This window comes from Glycine soja, chromosome 17, assembly GCF_004193775.1.
Source record: "Glycine soja cultivar W05 chromosome 17, ASM419377v2, whole genome shotgun sequence".
Classification (NCBI taxonomy): Eukaryota; Viridiplantae; Streptophyta; class Magnoliopsida; order Fabales; family Fabaceae; genus Glycine; species Glycine soja.
Window position 1 is genome coordinate 2733930 of NC_041018.1, and position 22950 is coordinate 2756879.

At 30.8% G+C, this 22950-nt stretch overlaps 2 protein-coding genes across 2 annotated transcripts; both read right to left on the reverse strand.

The window, feature by feature from the left end:
- Window positions 1–2500: 2500 nt before the first annotated feature.
- Window positions 2501–7777, reverse strand: LOC114392565 (alkaline/neutral invertase A, mitochondrial-like). Its single transcript, XM_028353750.1, has 6 exons — window positions 6685–7777; window positions 5779–5944; window positions 5362–5573; window positions 4024–4517; window positions 3684–3732; window positions 2501–3146 (listed from the first exon to the last, which is right to left on the reverse strand). Exons 1-6 carry the CDS (start codon window positions 7477–7479, stop codon window positions 2820–2822), a joined length of 2043 nt encoding a protein of 680 aa, XP_028209551.1. The 5' UTR covers window positions 7480–7777; the 3' UTR covers window positions 2501–2819.
- Window positions 7778–18858: 11081 nt separating this feature from the next.
- Window positions 18859–21354, reverse strand: LOC114392459 (transcription factor MYB108). Its single transcript, XM_028353605.1, has 3 exons — window positions 21004–21354; window positions 20382–20511; window positions 18859–19979 (listed from the first exon to the last, which is right to left on the reverse strand). The coding sequence occupies exons 1-3, from the start codon at window positions 21161–21163 to the stop codon at window positions 19301–19303; spliced, it is 969 nt and encodes a 322-aa protein (XP_028209406.1). The 5' UTR covers window positions 21164–21354; the 3' UTR covers window positions 18859–19300.
- Window positions 21355–22950: the final 1596 nt, after the last annotated feature.

A 22950-nucleotide genomic window follows, 5' to 3' on the forward strand; every position in this document is an offset into this window, starting at 1 on the left:
ATCCTTTATGTATATGTGAAGAAACTAAAAAAATATATATAGAAATAAGTTTTTGAATTGATATTTGTTTAAAAAATTTCTACTAGTAAATTATACCTCTAATTTTATCCATAAACTAATAATAAATATTTTATACTATTATTTATTAAATAATTATTTCTTAAAAATTAACTATTTAAATAATCGTGTAAAAAAAATTCACACTCCTCATAAACTCCTGCTTCTATCCTGATTTTGACCTTTTTTTTAAAAAAAAAAAAAAAAAAACCCTCAATGCCTACATCATAAACATGGTACCAAACACACTGGGAAGTTAATCTAGGTTGCACTAATTTCTTAATAGGCTAGGATCCACTAAATGGAAAAAGAGACCCATGTTTAGAGATACTCATATTCCACCAATAACAAAAAGTGTTGAAAAAATATTATAATAGAATTTCTCTTACTAGAAAACATTAAACTTTCGACGAAGGAAAACAAACACACATCACATCCTGTACACAATGAACTCTCATAAGTCATAACTGATATTATTTGACTACAAGTATTCCACACACATCTCACACGAGTGCATTTTAAACAAAACATAAAATTGGAATTCGTATACTAAATAGTTACGTGGACTACGGTAATATTACTGTCTCGAAAAGTTTTTTTTTATGACTTTTGATTAAGTTTTAGTTTGTATCATTCATTTCCTCTCATTTTCCAGTTAAAAAAAATCATATCCTCTCATTTGTTATATTTTTTAGAACTAATATCCCTTAGGTTTTTTAATTTTTCATTAGAAACATTAATATTCACTTAAATTTTTAAATTTTAAAATAATTAATTTAATATAATAACTAAAAACTGTCACTATATATAATAAAATTTTCACGGATAAAAGTCTCAGTATAAAAAAAAAATTTAAACATTGTGACATTTTAACCGTCATTATAATAATTTTAATTTATAAAAAAAATCCAACTCATTCCCAAAAATCCTTAATATTGAACCCATTCTCAGAAACCAATTACCGATTCATATTACAATCACACAATACACAAACCATGTCCAATGTGTGACTATCAAACTCATCATCCGTCACATTTCACAACATCTACATGCCAATACCATTCAATTTCATTCTTTTCTCACTCACATGAAACCATTTTCCAATTCAACTTCCACACCAATTCCCCATTCGCGCCCTCTACTACAAAATCGCCGTTGTCGACTCCAAAGTCGATCGGCTGCAGCGGCTGATCTAGCAGCAGGACACGGTGGATGCAGTGCGCACCAACCGTCTCGAAAAGCTGCAAATGAACGAGGTGTCCGGAGGGAAGTCAGCGTCGGTGCCACTCACATCCGCAACCTCCATCCACCAAACAACATCATCGTGCTCCTCAGCGATGACGTCAAGCTTCAGATCTGAAACGTTGGGTCTTGCTTCGGTGTAATTTCCCAAATCTTCATGCTCCGACGGTAAATAGAATGACTACGACAGATCTGGAGACAGAGAATGATGTCTTTTTTTGTTCTCAGATCTTCTCTTTGGTGGGGGATGGGAGGGAGACAGGGGCATAGTTTGATTCTAAATTAAAAAGGAGTTGCTCAATGCTGGTTGTTACTATGTTAAAAGCAGTAGATATTATGTTAAATTAATTATTTAAATTTTTTAAAGTTAATTAAATATTAATATTTTAATAGAAAATTAAAAAAAATTAAATAATATATTTGAAAAACATAAAGGATTAAAATAAAATTTTTAAAATTTAATGTAACAACCACAAAACATATTGATCAGATGTGATATTAAGCTTATTTCTTAAGTACAGATATGTTTTGTAAAACTCACACCTAAAGTTAAGTTTTGTCAATAAAAATGTTGAAAAATTATTTTAAATTGTTTTTTAAGCTGTTTGTATTTTTTTTTATAATCGATGCATTCTCACTTGATACATTTCCTTATTAATATAGATATACGAATCTTTAATCTTGTACCTATAATTAATTTGTCAGAAAAATTAGACATGTTTACTTTTTATTTTTTGATTCATGTCCATTAATCGTCAGATCAATTTTGAAGTTGAAAATTACATCAACAAGCAGCTATCTATATACAATTTGATTCCACTTTCAAGAGTAGGGGATTTTAATGGTATCCAAACATTTTCACATAACTAATAAAATTGTGTAAAATATTTATGGGTCATAGCTCTTTGCAAATTGTGTAAAAAACAAAAGCTCTTTGCAAAAGATGACATGAAAAAAAATTATATAAAAAATAAAGCCTCGATTTAATTCCTAAAAATAATCACTCAGCCGGATTTAGTTTTTTAAAAATATCATCATTTACTAGTAGTTCATTAGGAATACTTTCACAAGATATGTTAATCCTTAAATTAAATAGAAACATAGGTACTTATGTGATTCATTAACATAGCACTACTAATTGATTGCCCAAGGGCATGCCGGTACACGTACACATAAATTTAAATAAAAAAAATTATACAGCTAACTAAAAATTAAATAAATAGAGAATTAATGTGACTACTGTTCAAATCTGATATTACAAGAAGGTCTCATTCAATTAATTAAACAAGATCCGTAAATTATTATAAATCTCTTAAAAAATCTGATACCACTGCACAGCAACGAGTTACTCCGCATAAATAAATGATGCAAGAGAACTATGTTGCACAGTTAGCCGTTGTCACCACACGACAGGAATAGTTGACAGATTAATTCTGAAAAAGTGGCATCAATCAATTATTATTGTAATGAATTAGTTCACCTACGCTAGAGAGTTCAAACAATGACTCTGTTCCACCCTATTAAACAATAAACTGAGACCTTGCAGCAAAACGGGAACACTTCCTTCTGCCACTTTTGCTTAGCATGCAGACACAGTTCTGAAGAAGTTCAAAATCCTCCTCCCAAAACAACAAGGATGCCCTTTCTGGGTTCTCTAGAAGCATCTTTGAGGTCAAGAAACCAGCAATGGTCCATGTCTGCACCATCCGCGATTGCTTCCCGATAAACCTTCCATTTGGGGTATCGTAATATTCGGGCCATCTATCCGCTGAAAGCCTTTTCTCTGCTGAATCGACTGCTTTTTGTGCCAAATCAGGCCTTCCCATCTTGATGCAGGCTAATGTGAACTGAAGTTTAATGATACCATACCAAGTGTCAGCTCATTAAAACAAGGCCCTTTATTCATAGAAAATCCAAAAGGCTTCTTCAAACAACATAATGTAGAGCAAATGTATAGGAAGTAATTGCTTCTGGATTTTGACCAAATAAGCTTATATTTGAAAAAGATAAAATACAAATCTGAAATATAATAAGAGTTTAATTTTGCTACAACTTGAGTGTAAAATTTTTTGCGTTGTGAACTAGTTAGAAATAGTCCAAAATATGACTTTTTTGTAATTATTACAAAAGTCAACAATTTTATCGGATATGTCAATGATTGAATGAGTGAAAAAAAACTACGCTATTGGTGCATCCTAATAAAATTCATAGTATAATAAAGGCATGAAGTTCGTTTCCTCTTTAGAAAAAGGGAGATATATGATAGGCTTTCAAGTGCTTTATCAGTCTAAACAAGAAATATAAAAGAAAGGCACTTGATTTTACTAAAAATAGTAATAAAATAATCATAAAGATGACATGATCCAAACATATACCAAACTCACCTGCCAGAGAAGTGTCGGCCAAGATCCTCCATTATGATATGACCAAGGGCTGCAAGCAGTTCAACAGAAATTTATCATTGTAACTTGCAACAGGAGACAAGGGAGGAGATAAGATAGCAAACAGATACTCCAAGAAAAAAGTAATGGAACAGCCAAAACCTTTATGATACAAGAAACACAACTATCTCTCGGGCAAGATATTGAATCATTTGACTGTTTATTTCAATGACGTGCATGACACCATTGTGAACTTTTGTATCAAGAGGGTTGTGGTTGTAGCATTACTCTTGCGAAAATAACAATCATGTAAAAAAGAAAAAGAAATTTAGAAGAGCCGTACGTGTTCTTCGGGTCACAGCCAGTGGTTATACGCCATTCCTCACCCTCTAGCGCTGGATAACAAATCTTGAGAGGCATTTGACCAACAATATCATCCCATTTGGCCTCAATTAAATTCAAAATGCCCTGATTCTGTCTTGTTGTGCCTAAAGATGAAACAATGGCCCAAAGGTTTCCGAGTGAGAAAAACCTGAAGTCCATATGAGCAGGTTGCAAATTGCCAATGAAGTAGCCACCTTCCTCGGAAATCCAGTCTACTAGCCATGAAGGAATTTGCTCTGGATAGATGTTAAACTTGTTTACAGCATCAGTAGAATACTCTTCTGTCTTGTACCGGTAAATTTCATTAATCTTCTTCATATCAACCCAATAATACTCTCTCATGTGAAAGCAGAGTGCACTCAGGCGATTACTAACAGCAGCCACCAGACTCTTGGTTGCATCATTGACTATTAGCATCTCACGAGAGCAGCGTAAAGCCGAGTAAAATAATGCCTGCAAATGTGCAATTCAAATCCATCCAAGGAGAAATTTTGTAAGTAAAGAGGCATACACTCGGATAGCCAGGAACCAACATGTAACAAAAGGGAAATGGGATAGAATCTGATCAATGATGATAAAATGTTAAACCCATTTTAGGAGACCAGTATCTTTAGTTATCATTCCAATTTCTAAGTCTCTTCCAGACAATATTACATGGCATTATTAATAGCTTCATGCTAGTGCAGTAGGCAGACAACTATAGTCAATTCAGAATCTTTGACCTTAATATTGAATGAATATGACTAACCAACAATTTCAAAATCACCCTTTGACTTATTAATGATCTAGCACAAGACAAAAATGATTGTTAATGCATAGGAAAAACTGCACTGGTGTGACATGAGGAAAGGGTTGTTAAAGACAGTCAACTATGCCACAAACCACAACCAACTGCAATCCAATTAGTAGTATAAAGATGTAAGTAGTAACTATTCAACAATGCACACTTGTGAAAAATTATAAAATGGTGAATCAGTTTTAATTTTTAATATGAAATGTTACATCAGTCATTGTCCAAAAGTGAGTAAAGGGAAATTTATTCAGTTTAAAATTGTCAGCCAGAGTTTGTTCTATGGTAAAGAATAACGTTTTCTTGAATCATGGTGACATCACTAGTTCTTGCTCAAATTATGCAACTGAAAGAACATGCTGCTCCAATTACAGAAAAGGAAAGCATATTATAAATGGAAGAATTCCTTCTTTCAGTAGTCAGTACCATATGTTAGGAAGAAAAAGTAACTGATAATTCCCTATTCCTCATATAAACAGTAATATAAAAAATTAGCAATCACCTTACCTGGATCTCAAGAGGGTGACCGTGAATGCCCATCCTTCTATCAATCATGCAGGAACCGTCAGTGACTAAAAGAGAAGGAAACATGTCAAATCCATCAGTCAGACACAACTTAAGGATAAGTCTTATGCCTGTTTGGACATCCACTCTCTCTTGCAAAGCATAGTCACCCGTTAATTTCCCATAAGCTCTCAACAATATAATCCACCACAATCCTGTTACCAAAGCATTTAGCAATAACTTTAAAATTTTGGCCTAAATTTAGATTGTGAAATTAAGTTATGCAAAGAAAAAAATTTGAAAAATCAAAATTATCGTAAGAATATATCAGGAAAAGAGGATCACATATTAATGACAGTGTAGGTAACATTTAATTTAATTGACAAATGTCTTTAGCTTCCACAACAATAAATAACTTACCTGAATCAACAGGCGCAACACGACCAATAGCTGATTCCCCAAAATCAGGATCCAAAACTTCCTCAAATGCTTCATTGCTACCGTCAAGAGGCACAGTTCTAACCTTGAAGCTTGCTGGCATCAACCCTTGCCCTGGACTGTAGCAGTCAACAGTCTTCTCCCAACTCTGGCAAACAAAAACATTGAATTAAAATATTAAATGAGGAACAAGTACATCCCATAACAGGTTCATCAACATTGTTTGTAGACAACACCTTAAATAATATTCCTTCCCTCCCACTAAATTGGTTACTTGTTTTGTTTGAGATACAAATTGGCAAAACTTAGCTAGTGAGGCATCTACCAGGATTCTTTGTCTTTAAGTTAGGAAAAAATGTTTTAGGCTCAGTGGATGAGAAGCATTTAGAGCACGTTTGGCTTCAAGTTGGGAATCTCCAACCCAAGGTTTGAGCAAAGTCTTACAAGAGACAAGTTTTTGCCCAAACTCTGGCTTAGGGGCTTTTATAATGGGAATCCAAACATGCGCTTAGACATTTCTTCAGTAACATTTAACATAGGACAATTCAAAATAAGAAAAGCAACAAAGATAACCAGACGCATGATGTCATATCTATCTTTCATTCACATAAAAGAAACAACCTATCTCTAAAATCCTTTGAACTATACAATTGATGGATAGGCAAGAACATCTGTCATTTATTATGCAGCAATAAAGTCAATGGACATCACCTCAACAAACTATACACTACATAAATAGCAGTGCTGACAGAAGCAGGTCTCTAAGCATTTATTGTTAAAAGCTAGATCAAAATTTTACAGATACTACAGAAGAAACTATTCTGTATAAGAACACCAAATAAGGGTATGCAGTAACAATCTAATTAAGCTGTTGAGGTCATAACATACCTGTAATTGCAATGTGTGAAGTAAAAAATTCTTGACAATTTCCCCTTCACCATTAAGCAAGAAGGCAAGAGCTGATGGAACAAAATCACGGATAAAGACTTGATCATAATTCAGCGGCTGTTTGTCCGCAGGATCATTAGCTGCAACAGTCCCAACCGGATTCCCACAGTAAGTGACGACAGCATCCTGAAGCAACTTCCAAGCTTCCTTTTCAATCTCAGACACCTCCCTCTGAACCTTATTCTCACTCAAATCCTTCAAATTATCTATATTTACGTTTGACTCATTACATCTTTCTTCAGCAACTTCCTCCAATTTACTTTGATCAGTCTCAATTCTTTCAATTATCAATGGCTTGACATTCAAGCCACTTTGAATGTAAATCTTCTCAAAGCTCGTGTCATTAGAATGAGAATCAACCGATGTAGAGTGATTCCTAAAATCCGACGCTACATGCGGTGTCAAGGACACGACCCTAGGCCTAAAACTACCAATATTGACACAAACACTAGTGCTAAAATTCTTAGCAAGACCCCAATTCGAACCGGAAACACTAAAATCTCTCCAATTCGGATGGATCACATTTATGTACCCTACAATCTGAGTATTATTACAGGTATTGTACCTATGGCAATGGGTTGAGTTGTGATAACCTGATCTGGACAACATGCCCATGATTGCTGAATGACTGAACTTGGTTGGAGAAAACCCAAAAATAGATGGACTTTTATAGTTACATAGGATTCTACAACAAGGCTTCATGGTAGAGATTCCAATACAACTACCACTAGTCATTTCTATGATCAAATAACCACACCCCAGAAAATGAAACTACCTTGGACTATTAATTTATCTCTGACTCTTCTAATATGTATAGATCCCAATAATATATATAACCATATGGGGGGGGGGAAATATAAAAAAAGAATGATTATAATTTAGAACTAGAAAGGGAAGATTCTAAGTTAATAACTAAGAGAGTGGTAATGGAGATTTACAGTGATTTGTAGGTATACTTACAGTTTGAGGAGATGATGGCGATGATGAGATCGAATGGTTTGAATGAGAGAGCGAAAAGTATATGAGATTTGAAGAGAAATGAAGAATGAAGCTCAAAACGCCTTTTATAAGCTTTGAGAAAGGAAAGTTCGCAGGTTCTGAAATTGATGAAAAGTGTAATTACATTACTGTCCCTCACACGTGCTCGCGTTTTGTTTTGGGTTACTATTATATTTTACACTAATAGCCTTGGTAGATTCAATGAACAAGTTCCATCAACAGTTATTAAAAAAACAAAACAACAGATAGAGCAAAGCATGATTGGAATTTTTTGGATACCATTCTAGGCAATGACACGTACTAACTTAATTAGTCTTGTTATTACTAGATGAAATATTTAAAAGAATATAACACTTTCTTCTTCTTATTTTAAAGAGAAAAACATAACACTTTCATATCTTAAAAAAAGTATTTATGAATTTAATTAAAATATGCTGAAGCTATAACACTTTCATTTCATACAAAACATAACACTCTCATTGTGAAGGGGCAGCCTGTTGAAGGCTTACAAAATAAAATGATAAAAATTAAATTTTTATTTCTAAAAATTATTATTTTTTTTTTTTTAATCTTCAATTAAAAAAATTTAATTTTAATCGTCATTAGTAGAGCAGATATTGTTGGATGCGTGGCTTCTGTTTTCAAGGTTATTCCTTATTTAGGGTTTTCAATATTTTCACTTCATTTGGATACTTTTGTTGTGTGCTTGAGCCGTATTTATTTTGGTAAGGAGGTCTTTTCCGCATCCTTGTCATCGTATTCAATATTCATTGCTGATTTCTATGGTTGGATTCCTTTTTCCTTTTGAAACCAATTTAAGAAGGTCAAGTAAGTAACGTCCCTAATCCTGGGACATTAGGGAAAGGGACAAAATGGGTAATCAAAGAAAGTGATGACGTGGTGAGGATAGGCATGTTCGAAAGAAGGAGGGTAAAACCGTCTGTTCGAGTATTCAAATTACTGGAGATATTTAAATGGATCAGGCGACAAGTTGGGGCCCCACGACCCTACAGCCATAACAAAAGCGCCCAATTTTAATTTTCTCTTTTTTGCAATAAAAGCACATGTTGCTAACTACCACTTCCTACGGTGCACGCCGCGTAACTAATACGTGTTCGTTTTTTATTGGCTACCATGCTCGTAACTAATATCACGATATTTAACATTCTTCCTTCCCACGTGTGAGCTATATTTGTCGCACGTAACACAACGCTTGCGACCGACACTGGTTACAACTTCAACTTCGGTCATGGTCGCGTGTTTTTATGGACAAAAATGTTTGCGCACGTTAAAGTTGCCACTATTAAAAGCAAAGACAAAAATCAAATCTACTCCAACTTGCAACGGATTATTCGGGCCGTTATGGCCTTCGAAAGGGCATTTTTATGCTCACCGAGTTACATTGTTGATACACCTAATAATTTCATAAATTTTACATTTTATTCTTTCATAAAGGATACTCATCAACTAATTCGTATGAGGTCACAGATCAGCTAATCCGTGTAAGTCTAATTTGAAAGTTTTTTTCAATTTTTTTTTCAAAAATATGTGTTATCAATTAATTTAAAATTAATGATCCAATTAAAAATAAATAAATAATATTGTTATACATAACACCATATTTTTTAATGTATATTTAATGTGCATGTAAATTTAAATAATAAATTTTATAATAATTAATTTTGATATAACTCATACAAATTATTTAATCCCTATACTTTTTTATAAAAAAAATATTTACTATTAAAAAATTTAATATATTAATAAATTAAAAAAAACATATTTTTGAAAAGAAATTTTTAAAAAAATATATTAACTCATACGGATTAAATAATTCGTATGAGTTATATCAAAATTAATTGTCACAAAATTTATTATTTAAATTTACATGCACATTAAATATACATTAGAAAGTTTTTAGTGTTATATATAGCAACATTATTTATTTTATAATATAATTGACCTACTATCTTAGTTGGTTAGAGCATGGTGCTAATAACTTAAAAGTTATAGGTTTGATTTTTGCTTGGGTCATTAATTTTAAATTAATTCCTAACACATATTTTTGAGAAAAAAAACTTTCAGATTGGACTTATATGAATTAGTTGATCAATATCCTTTTAGAAAGGGTAAAATGGGAATTTTGTGAAAATGTACCAGCAATTTTGCAGGGTGTGAGTAGCAGTGCCCCCTTCGAAATTACCCATTTTTTAGCCCAATCATCTGGGCTGTAGAAACTAAACAAAATTGTGCCTCAACGGGTCCAATAGTTACAATTCTGAAAAAAATAGTTCCTCCACTCTTTTTCATTAATTACAATTTCGAAATTATCCTTATCTAAACCAGAAAGTGATTTACAAATCACTTCTAAACGTTTATTATGGCAAAAGTATTAAAAGCCCACTCCACACACAAACACACACACCAACACAAACTTTAATTTCACAAGACTGCATAATTGTTTTTCGAAAATTTAATTCCGAATTATGTTAAACAGTGTTTAAATTTAATCTAAAAATTGATTTACAAATCACTTTCCAAATTAAATTTTTGGAATAAATATTAATGCATCATAAATTAAAATTCTGGAGAGAAAAAATATCTATCTTTAAATAGATAACTTTAAATTAACAATTAGAAGAGGAAAAAAAAAGTGATGGTGTTGTTAGCAAAAAAAAAAAAGACAGAAAGTGTAAACAGTAACTCCAATTTTCATTGACAAAAACCAACGAGCGTTGCTAGGTGCACCCGGTATTATTGTTGGCGCACCCAACATTCTTTAAAAATGGCAAAACTGCCCCTGTTAATTTCTCCCCTTACGGATCAATCTGTAAGTCTTAAAAATCAACTTACGGATCAACTTGATCCGTAAAAGACTTACGGATTAAGTTGATCCGTAAGTCTTAAAAATTAACTTACGGATCAACTTGATCCGTAAGTGATATTTCTGTCTTTTCGTGGTTAATGCTGGGTGCAACAGCAATAATGCTGGGTGCACCTAGCAGGACTCAAAACCAACGTTGAGAACCAACCAGGAATAAAAGGGGAAATTTGTTAGAAGAGAAGAATACCTTTCAGCCCAAAAATGATTATTTGACCTTTCCTGAATTGTTATATATAACTGGGCTTTGGGCCTTGTGGTAGGCCGTCGTGGCTGTCTTATTTCTTCTGAAGGTTTAGTTATGGGAGTTTCTATTAATTACATTTTTTTGGTGTAAGAATTATTAATTATAATTACATTGTTTCATTTGAAGTGAACTTTCAATTTATAATTAAAAATACTCAGTTATATTATATGTAGTTTATTTTCTAGTTTTATAGGATCGGATTCAATTATTAGTGGGCATTATTATGAATTATTTAAATATTTTTCCAACAAATTAATTTTAAAATATAAATTATTTATCAAATTATTGTTCTATGACTATATTTTAGTTTTTCACAAAAATAAAATCTTTTAAAAAATAATGACACGTTAATATTAAAACAATAACTCACGAGTTCAATCTTTAAACACATGACAAACGCTTGCGACCAAAGGTATACAATAACAAAGCGTCCACATGACTTAATAATCTCTGGCGTAAGCAGTGATTTTTATTTATTTTTTCTTCAAACATAGTCATATTATATAATTGTACACTACCTCACCGTGTTTTATGTGTTAATTTTATTACGCGATATTTTTTTCCTTGTCTTGTTTCTAGTCAAAGCACCAATCTCTAATTATTAATTTAGTAGGCAATTAATCTATAATCATTGGACCGGAATTAAAAATTGAAACAAAACTGTAAATATATTATTGTTCGACCAAATTCAAATAAGAATGTTGATGCATTCTTGCTCCACCAATTATTTCAAGTTCTTTTAATCTTTAGTGGGCGAATTGTAGTGCATTCTGTACACTTTGTCGAATTAAAAGAAATAATAAAATAAAATATATATTATAAAGAGACCGCAGTGGATCTTGAGCTCAGACACATATAATTGATCATCATGAATCACCAAGACATTCATTATAGCTGGAAAAAATTGCTTGATGATAAAACCTAATAATCAAAACGCCTCACATTCATGGGCTCACCTATGTAAAAGTCATATAACCAACCAAACGATGTGTGTGGCTCTGTTTTGTGTGTATACGAATCCATTATAGAAATTAGCTTTAAAAAAAACCCCACTAATTATTAAACATCAACTTATCCATAACCAATATATTTTAAGCAAATTAAAATTATTCGTGTTAAAATATCTTACATTAATAGTTAGGAATATGAATACATCTTTATAAGACTTGATTAATCTATTTTCCTCTCATAAACTAACTTTTGAGAGAGAGATAGGTCTAATATAATTTCAATATAATATCAGAGTTTATTCAATTTTAATATTGGGAAATTCGCAATATTCAACCAGTAAAACTGTACTCACAAATTATAAGCTTGAAGAGTGTTAAGTGTTATGTCCTATATTAACTAGAAATATAATTAAAATACTCAATATAAGACTTCCCTTGATTATAATTCAATTTTAATGATTCAATAATGAGTGCTAATAACATATTATTTAACACGTTGTTTTAACACATTTCTTTATTAATTAAGATTTATTAAAAACAATAAAATTATGGTGAAACTCATTAAATAAAAAAAAAAGACTTATAAAATTTAGCTAATAACAAAAATTGTGTTTAAACAATGTGTGTGTAACCTTTCTCATATTTCAATTATCATGGATTAGGAAGAATACCAGTACGAAACAAACCAACACTTAATCAATAACAACGACATTAACGAAATTGAATAGCGATTAAGAATTGTTTCATGACGTTAGCAGTTTATCTTTGGTCTTATCCAAAGCTTAAGAAACTAAAAAAAAAAGTGTCCCATGCTGCTATACCCAACTTTTTTTTATTTTTTTAGAGGCTGCTATACCCAACTTAACACGCTTACGATCATGGCTTTATTACTGGCCATTGTATTTTTACATTAATAAATATTGCAGATTATTTTCTTTTGTTTAATTAAGCACCACTACTTATGTGAGCAGGGCATGGGTTAAGGAAATCGATCGTACGATAAGCCACTGTAATAACAGTAGTTATGAAATGATATTTTGTTGGTGGGGGCGTCTTGCTTTTGTTTAAGACAGTAAACAAATCATTTGATTTGATTATCATTAGATTTGATTACAATGATGTTACTTGTATTGAGTTTGAGCATCACTTATACTCATACTTCATTAACAAATGACTTGTTATTTTGAATTTCTTTTCTTTTTCGTGACCCTGCGAAAATTTGGTGCTAAAAAGGAATTCCATCTTCATACGCAGTTAAATGAGTGGTTAGATTACAATTAGTAGAGTATGATCATGATTAAAAACTTCAATTTATGTGATTTAAGCCACCTACTCAAATCCTAGTCTCGAATCTTAATTAACAACCAAAAAAAGGTTGCATTTATCTTAGATATAAGAATGAAATAAACGCAAAACATGTTTTTACTTTAAGCGGAAGGACAAAGCAAACATGAACTTTTTTTTTTAGTACAGAAAAGCATTAACTTTTTTAGTTACGGATTGAAAATAACTTCTGTATATTTTGAGCGCAAACAAGGCCACCGTTAACTCTTTGTAAACAAGCAACTTGTGGCTGTGAAGGATTGAACTTTTTATAATAATAATAAAAATAAAAAAAAACCTTGCAATCATGTATTTTTCCACCCCGCTTTCATCACAATGCTTCACGCAATGAATGATCAATGAAAAGGATATACCGTGGACAAACTATGTTAATGAAATAGAAAAATGGTGATGTTCTCTTCTAACTAAGGTCGAAAGACGTATTATTGGACATCAATGGCATTGCTTTGTTGATGCAGTGAGCGAAGGTGGTGGTGGTCAATTGTAGAAGTTCCAACACCCAAGTAAAAGAAAATATCAGATTAACAACTAGTTATAATTAAAGTAGAGAACGTATTTGGAAAAGAAAAAAAAAAAGTAATGCAAGTATAGAATAGGAGTGTAAGGGATGATATGTTAACTGACCAACTGACACATGGTTATTTCAATTTAATTAGGAGTCTCAGATTTAAATTTTGTATATACAATTATGTTAAATATATGTCAAAAAAATATTATTTATAATGATTTTATTTGAGTTAAACATGATTGTTTTTTTACAGAAGATACTTGTGGTATATATATATATAAAAAAAAAAAGAGTCACCATCTCGTGTTAGTAGTACAAGTATAACTATCATAAAGAGGATTGTTACATTACGTACACATAGGAATTCACATTAAATATTTCGTACATTCAATGTTCTTGCATGTTGTCAGAGACAGTGTTCTACAAGACCAAGAGCCACGAACATGCATGACCAAGTCCAAGGCAATACGATCAGGCAAGAGCCATATCTAAAATAGCCATACTAAAATCACATTAGCTCACTGAAAAATTTCTATTATTTATACACTTTATTTACTTAGGAAAAAAATTAAAGAATAAAGTGTTGAAACATATCATTTTCTAATTCTATCATAAATATATGCATGGTATAAGAATAATGTATTTTGTTTTTAAGTACAAACATCCTTATTCGAATAAATTAATAGCACGACCAACACTACGTTTTTCTATATTTTGATGGATGCTCCCAGCGTCCATTGAGAAAAATCTTTTACATGTTATATGTTGTTTGCTATGAACATTTAAAAAATAAAATGATTTATTTTAACAGTAAAAGTCTAAAAGAAGAGATATATTTCAATTTCAAGCTATTACATTATTTAGTCAGTTTAGATTTTACATAAATGGAATTAATTAAATTTATCAAATAACGTATTATTAAAACAAAATAATAGTAAGATAAAAAATTTCCTGATAATGTATGAAAATCCAACTCCTTCAAATATTCTGCTCATTAAGGTCAAGTCCACTTTGAAGAGCAGCTTGAGGTTCCACCTTCTTAATTTTCTTGGTCTCTCGGGGCCCGAAACAGAACATAACAAAGAAGAACGATGTGTTTCGGGAACCCATTACTATTCAACAAAATCAAATGACATTGAACGGGGTCAGTGGAAGATCATATGAATGTTCATACTAATAAATAAAAGTATTCAGGATAACAGATTGATGTTATATATCTAGGTAAAGAGGATAACATTAAGTTACTTACTTTTTTGAGGGATCAAGAAGTTTAATTTTCCCTAAATAAGGTCTTAGTTTTAGATTTTACCAATAAGAAGAAGCTTCGAAAAGAATTTAATTCTTCTAATATATGCATATTTATATATACTTGAGTTGAAAGTTGCAGAGTTACTTTCTAGTCAAAATTTGTTTGCACAACGTTATCAATTAAAAATGTTTGATAAAAAAAAATATTTTTAGATAATTATTTTTATATTTTTAATATAATTTTAAATTTTTGTCTTTTTCAAAGATAAATATTTAACTGGTAATCAAAATAAATAATACAAATAGTGTAATAGTAAAACCAAATAATGTGATGCTAACCCTAATTATAACAAAAAAAAAAGAGAATTTCAATAGTCAAAATTTATAAGACTAATAATTCTCCAAAAAATGAATTTTATTTATTCTAAAATTCCACACATATAATTAGATAATTAAATTTTGTTAATATATATTTAAGAAATAAAGTTATTTATCAACTGTGTTGTCTATCTATTTTTTTAAAAAAATGATAATTACAATTTTTTAAAAAAGTATTTTATAAAACAAATGAGAATTTAAATGAAGTTTTCAAACAGTGTTATTGTGGATGAAAATGAAATGTGTGTCTTGGAATCTAATGGCAGGGTGAATTACCACGTGGGTATAGCGTGGGTCCCACCGGGCCTTGACTTGAAAGTTGGAAGTCGCTTCCGATGGTCCCACCAGGCGAAGATTGATTTGGTTTCAGTTTGAAAATCAGACGTGGCTCTCAGGAATAAAAAGTCTTTGGTCCGCACACTTTTTCTTTCTTTCTTTGTGGAGTCCAGTTATACAACACTTTCTACTTTTCTTATTCCAGTACTCAACTTGTACACTAATACGTCTCTCAAATAAATATATATTCGAGTTTTATAAAAAAAATTGCTCTAAATTTTTTTTATTAGAAGTGATTAGTTAATATTTTTAGTATAAACTAATACTAAACAAAATTAGTAAATATTCTGTATCAATAATATAATAAAAAATTATAAAGAATTTTGTTTTATAATCAAATAAAGGTTATATTACTGGCATATGATTATCAAAAATTCAATTTTTGTTTTATTTTTTTATAGTAGAACGTAAGGTAAGTACTTTTTTTTAGTTTTTTTTTTGGAAATTAGAAAAATTATAAAAATAATTTTTAAAAGTAAAATAATTCTCATAACTTGAACTTATTTTCAACATTTTATATAAATAAATTTTAAGTTGTGACAGAATTGAGTTAATTAAGTTTATTTTTTTATTTAGAGTGAAATTTTTATGGTTTAACAAGAATTCATTTTTTTAAAATAATAGATCCAAACTAGAAATTATACAGTCGACCCGTTTTTGCGAAAAAGTCACGCTAATTATTTTCTTCAAAAAATATTTTAATAAATTTGTAAAAATTTAAACCTTTTAAGAAGACTCGCACGTATAAGTAATTTTGTTTAATTTTTTTTGGTCGCATAAGTAATTTTGTGTATAATGTTATTTTAATAACCAAATTGCACGGTTTAGACTTTAGACAATTGATGTAAGCAAGCTTAAATAGATTGGTTTTACATTTGACTGATACATTGAACTATAAACTAATTGAACTTTGTTTGAATCGATGCGTAAACAGAGCAATTCTGCTAAATACTCAGTGTAAAATTTCATGGGCAAATTTTGATCTTGTATTTGTTAGAATATTAATAAGGTTTCCAACCAATAATCTTTCTCTCCGTTTTTTATCCCTTAAATTTTAATTTTCAACTACCCGCTCGATCTTATAATTATTAGTGTTACTTGTGAATTTAATTGAAGTAACATCAAACATTACATATTACACCATAAATATATATTTTAGGGATCACAATAACATGGAGTATCCATCATTTTTTTTAAAGTTAATCTTGATTGAAATATTTAGAAGACTACATTTAGTGAGATTTATTTTTTCAATCGTGTGTTTTTTTTTCTTCCACAAAACTGAAATCTTAAGACCTAGGTTCACGCCAACCAACAACTTATTCACCATAATTATATATTAATAATAATATTTCTGTTATTATATATTTTACTTTTTAAAATTTATATATGAATTTAATCAGTTGTGATAATAAAGCCAATGTCGATTAATAGTTTATTCATGTAATATATATGTTTAATTTTTTAAATTAAGATGTCAGAATTATATCTTTTTTTTAAAAATGACAAAACACTATACTGAAAATTTAATCCAACAATATTGTAAATATTATTAGTTAACTTAAAGAGAATTGTTTTATAAAAAAAACTGTAATTTTAAACTAATATATAAAAGTCATATTAATCTAATACCTTAACCAGAAAATAAAATAGAATAGTAATACTTAATCTATCATATGATTCATATATCTATGAATCTATATGACTATCTGAACATATCTATAAACTCTGATTAAACTAATTAAAACTTAAACAACAAATACTGCCATGCCTATGAATATGGGACATATATTTTTATAAAGTGAATAACTGTGAATTGAGAGAAGAAGTGAGAAATAGAAACAGTGGTAGTCGAGTTCAGTCGTAGATATTATGATTTACAGGTCATAGATGACTTATGTCTAAGGTAGCTGTTTCAACTTCAAGGGTTGCGGCTGTGAGTGCTTGGTTCCAAGAATATTTATTTTTTTTAGAAAAGGATTTTTAATTTAAAAAGCAGAACACGTGGGAACTTGTAAACACGCACACCACTGTGCTGTGTGTGAAGGACCGCTTCCTTATAGTTATAGGCACGCGCCCTACATAGATTCCGCGCCGCCATCGCCATACTCCCCTCCTTCCTCTTTCTAAAATCAAACTATCTCTTCACCTTCCTTTTTAATAACTTTCAATACTCACACCACACAATACATCTTTTCATTTTTATTATTATTATAATTCCCATATTATAAACTCGGCCTTGCAATATGCATAACAGCCAGGAGTGTATATTGTCTCGTGAAATGAAGATAGATTTCATGGTAAATATTAATGATTCAAATACTGTCGTGTGAATTGCCAATCTCACTTTTTTTTTATGTAGCGGATTTCACTTAATGCATAGGATTTTTTTATATATTTGTAAAAAAAATGTATTAACAAGTCCAAAAAGAAATTAAACTATTATATATTTTCAATGTATATTATAGAAGTAAATAAGTAGGACACTTCCTATTCAAAGTTCATCACGATTTCTTTGTTTTTCTTTTTTTTTTTTTCTTTTCTTCCTTGGCACGTGGAGTGGAGGCCCCCCATTCCGCAAATATACAAGAGAACTATTTATTACATTAGAATAAAGTTTGGTGGTGAAACTATGATATTACCGATGAAGCGCTTTTGATTATGGATTAGACTGAAAGTAAATACGATTGGAGGCAAGTAAAAAAATATATTGTCCGTACGAAACCCAACAAAGCGTGAGACAATTTTGGGTTCTTGGAGTCGTACTTAGGAGGCATATTTTAGAACTTTAGAAAAAATTTGTACCTAATGGCCAACTTGAACATTGGAGCTAGCCCACCAATAATAGAGTACCACGTCTAAAAAATTAGTAAATACTTGTTACCTTTTCTTTAACAATCTAGAAACTTTGGAAGATAGGGCCCTGGTTCAGGTCCCGTGGACAAGGTTTCAAGAGTGGGATTACTCATAATGTAATATAATAACAGTTGTAGGGAAGAAAATGAAAAAAGGCGTGAGTGTGGAGCCAAGTGTGCTTATCTTTAAATTATTATTTAATTATGTACGATTCTGCATCTATAGTGCACTCTCTATGTAGCTAGCTACAAAATCACTAAATAAATAATCGAGGGAATGAAAATGAAAATGAAAATCAGAATCGAATCAAAATAAACAAAAATAAAACAGAACATATTTAATAATTTCAAAGAATGAAATCTTCTATAAAAAAAAGGATAAGTTAGTTACAATTCTTTTCACCGCCTCCATTACAATAAATTAAAAAGAAAAAAAAAACTACAGGCTGAAAAAAAAAAAACAATTCCTTCTCTTTATGCTTATATAATCCACAGTTTCAGATATTTGTCGATCATAGATATCCTATATTTCTAGGTGTGTGCTACACATGAATACTTTATTCGATGTTGCTACTTTCTACTTTCACCTCTATATTTCACAAACAGCCCCTTCTGTCAATCTAATTCATAATTCATACTAATACATAAAAGAATAAAACTTAAATACAACTCTTGTTTTCAGGATTATTATTTAATTAAAATTAAAGTTTCACTTCAATAACTTGTGTTAACTTTAACTTTAATTAAAACACAACACTAAAAAATATTAGAAGAACCGTATCTAAGTCTTATTTTCCTATTCCCAATGTTTCACATGTTGTCATTCATGAGTTGCTGCTCTAAGAATAACATGCTTTCAACGTCCCAAAAATTGTCAGAGGAGTCCCCACTTTGCATGTTCCACGGTGTGTTTGGATCCATGGATTGAAGATCTAGTCCTTGAGGGAACAAGAACCCAGATGGGCTTGTGATGCAATTATCCGAGTAATTACTAATTTGAGAGGGTTGATAATAATCCGCAGAATTAGTATTTTCAGGGACACTGTAATATTCAGTCAAATCAGAAATTGTTGAGACTTGAGTCCCAAACGAGTCTGATGATGACGCACCCGTGCTACTATTCTCAGGAGTAGTGTAACTTTGCGTGACATGTGAACCCACAAAGTCATTGTTCGCAACTGAAGGATCGGTTAACCCCATTCTGCCCTTGTGATTCAGAACCTCGAATTTGTTGTTATTAAGGTTGTTTCCGTAGGTGAATGCATTGTTGGTGGCGGCCGCAGTTACGGTGGTGGTTACGGGGGCCGTCGCCGCTGCTTGAATGCGTTCCACGAGCCTTGGCATCCAAAGGTAACGCATGGTGTCCTTGAATTGCTTGCTATTCACGTCACATTTGAGTTGCTTGGCATGCTTTTGGACACGGGTTCTCCAATAGTTCTTTATCTCGTTGTCGGTTCTACCAGGCAAATATTGAGCAATTTTCGACCAACTGATCCAATCCAATCAATAAAAGATTGCTAATTTAGTTAAAAATGATCTAATCAAAATCCAAAATTAACAAATGATTTTAATCAAGCAAAAATCATATTAGGTATGGTTTTTATTATTACAACAATTTTTTATTAATAGACTGTATATTGTTTCCTTTTTGGGTAGTAACAATTATTTTGTACCCCATAGTTAAGTAAAAAAATGTTTTACTATATGAATATTATAAAATGATTTATTACAATAAGATTCTTGATTTTTTTTTTTAGGATCAAGATTCTTGATTTGAAAGTTTAATAATTTGTATGCAATTGCTGCATATATAGAAAAAAAAACAAAATAATAAGAATAAAAGAATGGGTATTTTAGAATGCATGCATATATATTTGGGTGAATTAATTACCGGTTTCCCCAGCGAGAATGAAGCTCCAGAATCAAAAGTTGTTCTTCAAGTGTGATGTTTCCACGTCGAACATCAGGACGCAGATAATTCAGCCACCTCAATCTGCAACTCTTCCCCGTTCGTTTCAGCCCTATAAATATATAATTAACAAAAGAAAGGTTATTAGTTATTCACTCAGATTGGTAAAGCAAGCACTGGGTATATCATAACACTGCAAACGAGAGAAAACGAAAGAGCATTTTCCCACTCCTTTATATGGCACTTTCTTTTCTGAAACATTAATGATTTGAGGAGAGGGGGTATCAATTCATTTCCTTTTCCCTTTTTTCACAAGTGGGTGCGCGGCCAAGCAATTATCACCAACCAATATTCATGAATTTTATGCCATATGATACATCTTAAAATTTATCCACACAACAAACATATGAACCTAGACATAAGTCACTATAGTCAACAAAACTTTGGCTTTCTAAAAGTCATTGGAGGCAAGGAAAAGTGGAGGCTTCACACCACAATCACATAAGATAGAAAGCAGAATTTTGGAAAAAATAAAGTAGTGTTTTTGTGGTGAATAAAATATTCCATAATAATAAATAAAAACATAGGGAAAGTAATAAGTTACCAGCAGAGAGGGCGAGCGTGTTCCAGCGACCTTCGCCATGAGTGGCAATGTAATTGATAAGAGTGAGGTCTTCATCGACGGTCCAAGGGCCTCTTCGAAGGTCCATCTCGTCCTCACAACTTAAAAGGGTGTTGCTACTTCTTGCTCCTTTTTCATCCATTCTCTAAGAAACTCAAAACAAAAGAAATTAAGTTTGTTAGATTGAAGAGGTATGAGTGAGATTGTTGGGATAGGGAGAAAGAGAGTTGGATTGTTACAAGGGAGATAAAGAAAGAAGGGGAGGGGCTTCTTATAAATATGCAAGGAGGGGGTTTTGAAAATGTTTGGGAAGAGAGAGAATTCTAAAGAATTAAGGACTTAAATTAAGTAAGTAACCCTACCCTTAAATGTGTATTATTTGGAAGCATAATTAAATTGTACTAGTACTAGTTTGTAAGTATGACAGTTTGACTTTCTCGCCCCCCTTTGTTGTGTGCGCGTGCGTGCCAATGCCAATGCCAAAAGAGTTTCAATTTTAAGCGTTTTTTAACTTAATCGGCTGTTGTCGCTGACCGCGAAGTCGCGACTCACGACTCACCTGGACATTTTTCTTGTGTACATATTATTAACACAAGTTTAACTGTTTCTATGTTACGGCTGTTGGTAAGATTCGCGTGCTTTAACATATTCTTAATTACTCCTAGTACAACATCATACTTATAAGGATGATTGGGTGATTCATGAAAGAATAAGAGATTGGAAAGAGATCATAAATTTGTATTTCTCTTGCTAATAAAATTTTATTAATAAATTAATAGTTAATATTTTTCAATAAAAAATAATATTATAAGATATCTTAGTCATGTGATTTTGGTCTTTGTTAATCTTACCTTAAATGTTTAACAAATTTTGTTGATGCCTCATTGAATGAAGATGTGTTACCTGACCCATGTAATGACATGATTTAATTATAATTTTAGGTTTTTTATATCACAATCGTCATAGATAAAAAAAATGAAATTAAGTCATGTCATCAACCAATGTGACATTAGTAAATTTTGTTAAATATAATTAATAATTAGAAAATAAATTATATATTAAGTGAAATAAATTATGATAGTTTAAAAATCATTTTTTGTATTTTAAAAATATCAAAGGATACATTTTAAATAAAATTATAATATTCTTTATTAGATTATTTTTAAAAACCGTCTCATCTTGATGTTCGCTTTATATATAAGATCTAAATAAATATTTTACCAACCATAATCTAGCTCACCTATTGCTTAACTAATTTACAACTAGCTTGAGTGTGTATATGTGACTGAACTTATTTTTAAAAATAATCACCTACTAACTCCTAGTTTCAGGAGAACAAAAATTTGAAAAATAAATAATGGTTATTTTTAATTTCCCCCTGGATTTAAGTTTTACTGAGCATACATTATATAACTCTTATAGTAAAAAAAACAAACATACATTAACTCTTAGGGGTATTATTTTTCGATAAGGCTCTTAGGGGTATTCAATTAAAGAATAATATTTTATTACATTTTTACTTCTGTACTCAATACATTACATGTGTTACTAACTTACTATATACGTCCTTTAAAAAAACTTACTATATACGTGTGTGTATTACTTCAAATAAAAGATAATTTGAAATGGGTGAGCTATTAAAAAAAAATTATATGATAAATATTTTTAAGGATGTTTTTTAAGAGAGAAGCTAAAAGAAATTATAATAGAATTTTTTTACTTTAAATGAAAGAGTTATAAGTTAGGGTTTTTTGTGTTAATATATGTAACTTTTTTGTCAACATATATGATATTTTTCTTTATAAAAATTAAATTAAATATTTTTATTGATGGACATAAATTTTAAGTTTTAGTTACTTTATTCTTAAATCGACCCTGCGTATAATATAAAAATCCTTAAAAGGATAATAACTTGGTTAATAATAAATG

Bases quoted from the DNA above. Each gene is read 5' to 3' on its own strand.
- LOC114392459 (XM_028353605.1), bottom strand. From the start codon at position 21,163: ATGGATGAAAAAGGAGCAAGAAGTAGCAACACCCTTTTAAGTTGTGAG. The intron at 20,512-21,003 runs GTAACTTATTAC...ATATATTTATAG, and splicing joins CACGCTCGCCCTCTCTGCTG to GGCTGAAACGAACGGGGAAG. The intron at 19,980-20,381 runs GTAATTAATTCA...GGATTGGATCAG, and splicing joins CATTCTCGCTGGGGAAACCG to TTGGTCGAAAATTGCTCAAT.
- LOC114392565 (XM_028353750.1), bottom strand. From the start codon at position 7,479: ATGACTAGTGGTAGTTGTATTGGAATCTCTACCATGAAGCCTTGTTGT. The intron at 3,733-4,023 runs GTACGGCTCTTC...AACTGCTTGCAG, and splicing joins GGCTGTGACCCGAAGAACAC to CCCTTGGTCATATCATAATG. The intron at 3,147-3,683 runs GTGAGTTTGGTA...ATTAAACTTCAG, and splicing joins GGCCGACACTTCTCTGGCAG to TTCACATTAGCCTGCATCAA.